This window comes from Entamoeba dispar, genomic scaffold (genome assembly GCF_000209125.1).
Source record: "Entamoeba dispar SAW760 scf_1105229462477 genomic scaffold, whole genome shotgun sequence".
Classification (NCBI taxonomy): Eukaryota; Evosea; order Mastigamoebida; family Endamoebidae; genus Entamoeba; species Entamoeba dispar.
In genome coordinates, this window is record NW_001855212.1 from 1 (window position 1) to 7,657 (window position 7,657).

General features: G+C 26.2%; 5 protein-coding genes across 5 annotated transcripts, besides 12 other annotated features; 1 reads left to right on the forward strand and 4 right to left on the reverse strand.

Moving 5' to 3' along the window:
• Window positions 1-76: 76 nt before the first annotated feature.
• On the forward strand, window positions 77-451 carry EDI_242060 (uncharacterized protein; the record flags this gene model as incomplete). The annotated part of the gene is made up of 1 exon (XM_001739829.1): window positions 77-451. One exon carries the CDS (start codon window positions 77-79, stop codon window positions 449-451), a length of 375 nt encoding a protein of 124 aa, XP_001739881.1.
• Window positions 452-499: 48 nt separating this feature from the next.
• Window positions 500-640: a microsatellite.
• A 280-nt stretch (window positions 641-920) lies between these two features.
• Window positions 921-989: a microsatellite.
• Window positions 990-1,006: 17 nt separating this feature from the next.
• EDI_242070 (transketolase, putative) lies at window positions 1,007-2,248 on the reverse strand (the record flags this gene model as incomplete). Its single annotated transcript, XM_001739830.1, has 1 exon — window positions 1,007-2,248. The coding sequence occupies one exon, from the start codon at window positions 2,246-2,248 to the stop codon at window positions 1,007-1,009; it is 1,242 nt and encodes a 413-aa protein (XP_001739882.1).
• Window positions 2,249-2,555: 307 nt separating this feature from the next.
• Window positions 2,556-2,596: a sequence feature (AT_rich).
• A 7-nt stretch (window positions 2,597-2,603) lies between these two features.
• Window positions 2,604-2,803: a microsatellite.
• Window positions 2,607-2,750: a microsatellite.
• A 79-nt stretch (window positions 2,804-2,882) lies between the features above and the next one.
• Window positions 2,883-3,536, reverse strand: EDI_242080 (uncharacterized protein; the record flags this gene model as incomplete). Its single annotated transcript, XM_001739831.1, has 1 exon — window positions 2,883-3,536. The coding sequence occupies one exon, from the start codon at window positions 3,534-3,536 to the stop codon at window positions 2,883-2,885; it is 654 nt and encodes a 217-aa protein (XP_001739883.1).
• Window positions 3,357-3,393: a sequence feature (AT_rich).
• Window positions 3,537-4,078: 542 nt separating the features above from the next.
• Window positions 4,079-5,989, reverse strand: EDI_242090 (Rho/RAC guanine nucleotide exchange factor, putative; the record flags this gene model as incomplete). Its single annotated transcript, XM_001739832.1, has 1 exon — window positions 4,079-5,989. The coding sequence occupies one exon, from the start codon at window positions 5,987-5,989 to the stop codon at window positions 4,079-4,081; it is 1,911 nt and encodes a 636-aa protein (XP_001739884.1).
• Window positions 4,244-4,360: a microsatellite.
• A 353-nt stretch (window positions 5,990-6,342) lies between the features above and the next one.
• Window positions 6,343-6,378: a sequence feature (AT_rich).
• EDI_242100 (uncharacterized protein) lies at window positions 6,372-7,589 on the reverse strand (the record flags this gene model as incomplete). The annotated part of the gene is made up of 1 exon (XM_001739833.1): window positions 6,372-7,589. The coding sequence occupies one exon, from the start codon at window positions 7,587-7,589 to the stop codon at window positions 6,372-6,374; it is 1,218 nt and encodes a 405-aa protein (XP_001739885.1).
• Window positions 6,722-6,744: a sequence feature (AT_rich).
• Window positions 6,823-6,844: a sequence feature (AT_rich).
• Window positions 7,314-7,340: a sequence feature (AT_rich).
• Window position 7,590: 1 nt separating the features above from the next.
• Window positions 7,591-7,612: a sequence feature (AT_rich).
• Between the last annotated feature and the right edge of the window lie 45 nt (window positions 7,613-7,657).

The window sequence follows — 7,657 nt, forward strand, 5'->3', positions numbered from 1 at the left end:
TGAATCACTCAAAAAACAACAATATTATGGACATCCACAAAATTGTTTCTGGTCAATTATTTCATCAATAAAATCAATGGGGAGTGTTCCACCACGATATGAACAAAGAATTGAACTAATAAAATCATGTCAAATTGCATTATGGGATGTGTGTTGTCAATGTGAACGAAAAGGTAGTTTAGATAGTGATATAAAAGAGGTAAAACCAAATAAAATAAACAAATTATTACTTGAACATCCAACAATTAAAACAGTTCTTTTCAATGGTCAAGGACCTTCAAAACTTTATCATAAATTCTTTAAAGAATTACCTAATATTAAATATGTCATAATGCCAGGTACAAGTCCTGCAAATGCACGTACTAAAAAACAAACTAAAATTGAAATATGGAAAAAACAAATGTTTGTAATATCAATTTCAAATAAACAAAACACATTAACCAATAAATAGACTTCCCTTAATTTCAAAAGAAGAATAATTAATCTAATCAATTACTTCTTCATTCATTTTATTCTATTCCATTTTTTTTATTATCAGTTTACATTTTATATCATTTCTTCTTATCATTTCATTTAATCCATTTTCATCCTCATTCTTTTAATTCCTTTCTTTTGTCATTTATTATATCTAAATTAATTTTGAACAAGAAAAGGATCTTGAACTATCAAGAATCATTTTCTTAATTTCTTTAATTTGTATTCTTATCATTGGAGCATTATTTGTTATTGTTTATGGTGGTTTTATGTTCTTTATTCAAAGAAAGAAACAATCAAAATATGCTTCCCTTCCATGATATACTTTTTTTAATTGATTTTTCATTTACTTTAATAGTAATCAAAAGATTTATCAATTATTTAATTTGAATATACTTTGAAATAACAACAAAATTCATTAAAAAGAAACAAAAGTTAATTTAACTAATAAAGATAAAAAGAAACATAAAATAATTAAAATGAATATTGAAATAATTAAAAATAAAAAATAAAAAAATGAAGAATAATCAAATTACCAATTCTTAACATTTTCGATTGATTTGTGTGCAGCTTCAACAACGTTGTCTGAAGTAATACCAAATTTCTCATATAATTTGTTGATTGGAGCTGATGCTCCAAATGAATGCATTCCAACAGCAACACCACAATCTCCAATAAATTTCTCCCAACCCATAGTTGATGAAGCTTCAACTGATACTCTAGCATGAATCTTTCTTGGAAGAACTGATTCTCTATATTCAACAGGTTGTTGATTAAATAATTCCCATGATGGAAGGGAAACAACTCTAACACCAAGTCCTTCTTTATGAAGTTTCTCTGCTGCAGTAATAGCAATATCTACTTCAGTTCCTGAAGCCATAAGAATTACTTGTGGTGTTCCATAATCTCTCAAAACATAACCTCCTTTTCTTAAATTTTCTGATGATGCAAAAATTGTTCTATCAATAATTTTACTATTTTGTCTTGCCAAAATCAAAAGAGTAGGTCCATTATTTCTTTCAATAGCTATTTTCCATGCTACACGTGTTTCATTTGCATCTGATGGTCGAATAACAACACAATTAGGCATTGATCTATATGATAGAAGATGTTCAATTGGTTGATGTGTTGGTCCATCTTCTCCTACTCCAATAGAATCATGAGTAAAAACAAATATTGATGGATAATGTGAAAGTGCTGCTAATCTAATAGTTGGTCTACAATAATCACTAAATACAAAGAATGTAGATCCATATGCAATTAATCCTCCATATATATTCATTCCATTAACAATATTTCCCATAGCATGTTCTCTAATTCCATAATGAATATTTCTTCCTTTAGGATCTTCATGGAATGGTACTCCTGGAAGTACAACTTTAACACTTCCTCCAACATCAGCAGTTCCTCCAATTATTTCTGGTAATTTTTTAGCAATTTCATTAAATGCTTTTCCTGAACTAATTCTTGTAGCTTCACCTTTTTCATCTTCTTTAATTTCTTCTTTAAATAATTCTGAAATACTTGAAATATCTCTTTTAAGTCTTCGTTCAAATTCTTTTGAAAGTTCTGGTTCTTCTTTTTTATATTCTTCATACATTTTTTTCCATTCTTTATGTTTTAAATTTCCTCTTTCTGATGCTGCATGATAAACTGAATAAATATCTTCTTCAATATGAAATTCTTCTGTAACTCTATATGCTTTTTTCATTAATTCTAATTCTGTTCCTGGTGGTTCTCCATGTGCTTTACAAGTACCTTGTTTATTTGGCATACCAAGTCCAATAGTAGTTTTACAACAAATAAGAGTTGGTTTATCTGATGCTTTTGCTAAAACAAGTGCTGCATCAATTTCTTTACTTCATCTCCATTACATTTTAATACATTCCAATTATATGCTTCAAATCTTTTTTTAACATCTTCTGTAAATGTAAGATTAGTATTTCCATCAATAGTAATATGATTATCATCATATAAACAAATTAACTTAGATGAAGAAGTAAAATAATGGAACAATTGGGATTGATATTAAAAACAACAAAAAGAAGAATAAAAAACAAGAAAAATTCAAGGAGAGCAGGATAATAATTAATATTTTGAATTTTAATTAAAAATAATATTTGGTATTTAGAAGAAATAAAAAAAAAAAGAAAATGGAGTTTAAACAAAAGAAAATAATAAAAAATACTATTTATAGTGAATATTTTGAATGATAATAAAAAAACAATAAAAATAATTATAATAAGAAATAATAAAAGAAAAAAAGAAAAAGAAAACGATTTTTTTCAAAACAAGAAAAATGAATAAAAAGAAAAGAATTGATAAGAAATAAATCAAGAAGTTCAAAGATTTTGTCAATCATTCAGTTAATGTTACATAAATTAAAACAAGAAGGAAATAAAAACATTCTAATTAAAAATTGGTTGGCTATAAAGATTTTCTTTTAAAATAAGATCACTTAGACCTTTTGATTGTTTTGGGATGATAGCAGAAGAACTATCTTTGAATTGAGAATTAAGGTATGAATTAACAGCATATCCCCTTTCTAAGAAATCATTAAAATTCATAATTAAACGACCTCCATAATAAATTTTTTCAATTCGTTCAAGTCTAAATGTTTTATTAGTTTTTCTAGCTAATTTTGATTCAAAATAAAAACCTTTTTCAGTTAACATATCAATAAGAAGATGTTGAACAAATACTTTTTTATTCTTTTCAAACCTTCTCATTGCAGTTTGTTTCTTATTAACTAACTTACACTCATCTTCATAAATTGGTCTACAAATAGAATCAGCTAATTCTTGAACATCAATTTCTTCATTACCAAAATCTAATTGAGTAACAATAGGATAGGCTGAAGTAACAAGTGCTTGTTTCTTTTGTTTTTTAATTTTAATTAAACAATAACTATTTAAAAATGAAAGTAAAATTCCTTGTTGAATAACATAAAAATCTTTATATTCATTTTTTGTTCTAAAGAATAATAGACCTTCACTTCTACTTTCTTTAATTAAACTACCTTCATGTGTTTTCATATCTTCTTCTTGTTTTAATAATTTCATTTGTAGATGACTCTTTGTGCTCTTTTTATATTTCAATGTTCTATTTATATCTTATATCTTTTTTTAACGAATTCAAAATCCTCTTTTTTTTATTTTTCTTTTTCATTTTTCCTATTTATTAAAAAACTCTTTCCTTCGTTATTCTTCGGAACAATTAGATTTTTTTTCGAGGGGGGTTTGAGAATTTTAGGAAAGTAGAAAGATCTCTCTTTAGTGTCCAGACAACTGATAATCTTTTTTTTACCATTTTTTCTAAGATTTGAAGCTGTACCGCCTATTTTGAGTTCTCCCTTTTCAAAAATTAGATATTCCCTTCAAAAAGTTCTAAAAATACAAGTAATTGTTTCACAAACCATACGATTTAATACCCCATCGATATTCACCAATCAAAAAGAAAAGATAGTTAGTAGAAGAAAAACGAAAATGAGAAAAGAGTATTAGAGAGTCAATAGTTATTCTTCCGAGAATTTTTATTTGAAACAACAGTGAAGTTAAGAGGTCTAAAGATCAAATACTAGAATACTAAAAGTTTTATCAATAAATTAATATCCATAAGGAGAATAACCATAGTTTGGTTGTGGATAATTTGGATATCCCATTTGTTGGTACATCTGAGAATTTGGGTCATATCCTTGATATTGTTGGTAATATTGTTGTTGGGGTGGTTGTTGATATGTCTGAGTAGTAGGACCATATCCCATTTGATATTGTTGTTGGGGTTGTTGTTGATAATATTGTTGTTGGGGTTGTTGTTGATAATATTGTTGTTGGGGTTGTTGTTGATAATATTGTTGTTGGACTGGTTGTTGGTAATATTGTTGTTGAGGTATTTGTTGGTAATATGGTTGTTGAACTTGTTGTTGATATGTTTGGGTATTAGGAGGATAATTTACTTGATATTGTTGTTGTTGGAATGACTGTCCAGGGACTTGTTGTTGAACAGTAAAAGGTTGTTGTGGTAATTGATTTAAATTATTAATGTTTTGACTAGGAGGTTGTTGATTTAATGTGGTTTCTTGGGTGTTAGGAGGAATATTGTCAGAAACAGTAGTATTATTATTAGTTGAAGTATTGCCTTTTAACGTTTCAAGTATTTTTTGTTCTTCTTCTTTCTTTCTTTTTTCTTCAGCTTGTTTAGTAAAATTTAAAAAGAATTCTGTGTCTATTTTTTGATCTCCTTGTAAAAATGCAGTGAATGGATCAACTCTTTTTTCATTTGATGTAGGTTTAGGTTGATTAACACCTAACTCAGCATACATGTCTTGGATCATCTCCTTTTCTTTCATACTCTGAGACAATTGATTAAATGATTTTATAACAATAGGGTCTTTTGGTACGTATAAGTATTTTTTGTTCATTTCAATTCTTATATTTTCAAATTGACATGAATAACATGATTTATCATTTTTACATTCATCACAAACAGTTTTATTACAAACAGGACATTTAGTTGAAATATTTGCTTTATGACAAAATACACAACACTTTTTTCCTAATGTTTGATAAATTTCTTCTGTACACCCAATAACAATATTAGATAATTTATTAATAAATTGGTTAACTTCTTCTTGTGAAGCAAAGGATAATGTAATAGTTTTTTTATTATCATGTGAAGTAATAGTAATACCAAAATTTAATGTACTTTGAATTTGAGGTTTGAATAATGAAATAGTTTTTACAGGTACAGTTATATTCTTTGCTTTTCTTTCTCCAATAACAATATAATCTGTTGTTATTGAATAAACTAATCCACATAATGCATCTTTATTCATTTCAATAACACTTCTTCCTTTACAATACCAATTCTCTCGTAAAGAAGGTTCTAGGTATTCACTTACAATACGTAATTTTTGTATTCGATCAAATTCTGGAATATATCCATTCACTTGTGATGCGACATCCTTCATTATGTTATAAGCTTTTTCTACATTTTGATAAGTTTCAAGAGATTTTTCTTTATCAGTATGTTTTAAAACTTCATTTAATAATAATACATATCGTGGTGTTCTTTGTACTGGCATAATTAACATTGAACCTAAATCTAATTGTGGTTTTGTAGGTAAACATTGTCGTATTTGTTCAAAATAACAATCAACTTTTTTATTATCTTTATAACTATTTACAATTTTTAGTGCATGAGAATTATTACCAATAAATTCTCTCATATAAAGAAAGAATGGAGCAGCTTTAATAAATGCATCTTGAATATTTGTATAGTGTTTATTTTCTTTCTTTAAATCTTTAAGTAATGTACAAAAATATTGAGAAACAATAATAGTATCTTCAAATCCAATAAATATTTCATCAACTTTTTCCATTGGAACAACCATTGTATTAGGTTTTCTTAAACGCATATCATCCCAATAAAAAGCACGGCATTCACTTAATGAGTTTAAATAACTTACCTCTGTATCTATAATTTCATTGATAACCTTTTCACGTTGTTCACTCATTATGATTTTTTCTTCTGGACTATTTTTTTTACCCTTTTATTTAAACAGTTCTTGTGATAATTTCATTTATATTTTTATAACATTTCCTTTCAGTACAACTTTCAATCTTCCTTTTCTTTCTGTTTTTTTCTTTTTATTATCATTAATAAAAGAATGAAGTTGTTTGCCATTGATAAACTTTAGAATCATTAGTTGATTCTACATAGAATATTCTACCTCATAAAGAAGTAAATTTTTACTATAAACTATTATCTTTTTAATTAAATCAAGATTGTTTAAAGAAAGAATAAAGATGATATGGTTTATATGTCATTAGTTCTTCGTTTTGGTTTATGCATTTTCTTGTCAAAACCTTTAAAATTTAGTTAATAATAAATTATGATTAATAAGAAGACAATAAAGTAGTAAGAATGAATACTGTAATGAAACTAGTTACTACAGAAAAACTAACAATTGCAGCACTCACATCTAATCGAGTAACATTATATTCTACACTATAAATAATACTTAATAATGGTGCTGGACAAACACAACATAATGTAATTGTTAGTCTAGTTAATTGAGTGATGTATGAAGACAGTGCGAAATATAAACCTACCCCAATAGATATTCCAACTATTAAACGAACCATAAGAGCTTGAAGAGCAAGTTTAGTAGTTTGCCAAGAATTTTTCCATTCAAAAAAGAGTCCTAATAAATTGTAAGCCATTAAAGTATTTCCTGATGATATTGTAATAATAATTTTATTAATAAAACGAGGTAGTTTAATATTGTTTAAACCAATATAATAACCAATTGGCATAACATATAAAGGTACACAAGTAATCAAAGAGATAATAATTTTTTTAATAATTTCTTTCCATTTTTGTTTTTCATTTCTTAGTGTTTTCTTTTGTCCATATTTAATAAAATCAGTTGGTTTGTTTGGATATAAATCTAGTGATGTTCTCATTACTGATTCTTCATTTGGTGGAACAATAGTTGAACTTCCTAGAGTTGGAGTTCCTTTAATATCAAACAAATCATTATCAAAAGATTTCCGTTCGTCATCACTTTTTAATTCATTTTCTGTTAATTGAGACTCTTTCATTTCTACTTGAATATCAATCGTTTCATTTTGTTTTTCATCATCACTATCTTTACTATTTTCAATTAAAGCAAATAAAGGTCTAAGAACTAAATAACAAGCAACATCATTACTAATATTAAATAAAATAGCATGTGTAACCCCATTAATAGGATCTAATGTTTCTAATATTGGAAATAAAAAAAGTCCAATATTTAATCCAATACATCCACCAAATTCAACTTGCCATGCAATACCATTTTTTATTATAAATTTAAATATAATGAAAGAAATTAATCCAATACTTATTTGAAATATAAATCCTGACACAAACATTGCAAGTGATTCAATATCTAAACTATGTGTATTAATTAATGCTTTTAATATAACAAATGGAAATGTTAAATTAAACATTATTTTCATTAATAACCCACTACTTTCTCTTACAATCCCTCTAAACCAAATAATTTTAATAATAAATGATGCAGTGATAATAAATACTAATGTCCCAAATTGTTCATAGAACTCAAGCATGTTTAATTAAATTTATTTATTTAGTGATTCTTTCTTCTTTTTTGACTTTTTCTTTCTTATTCTTCTTA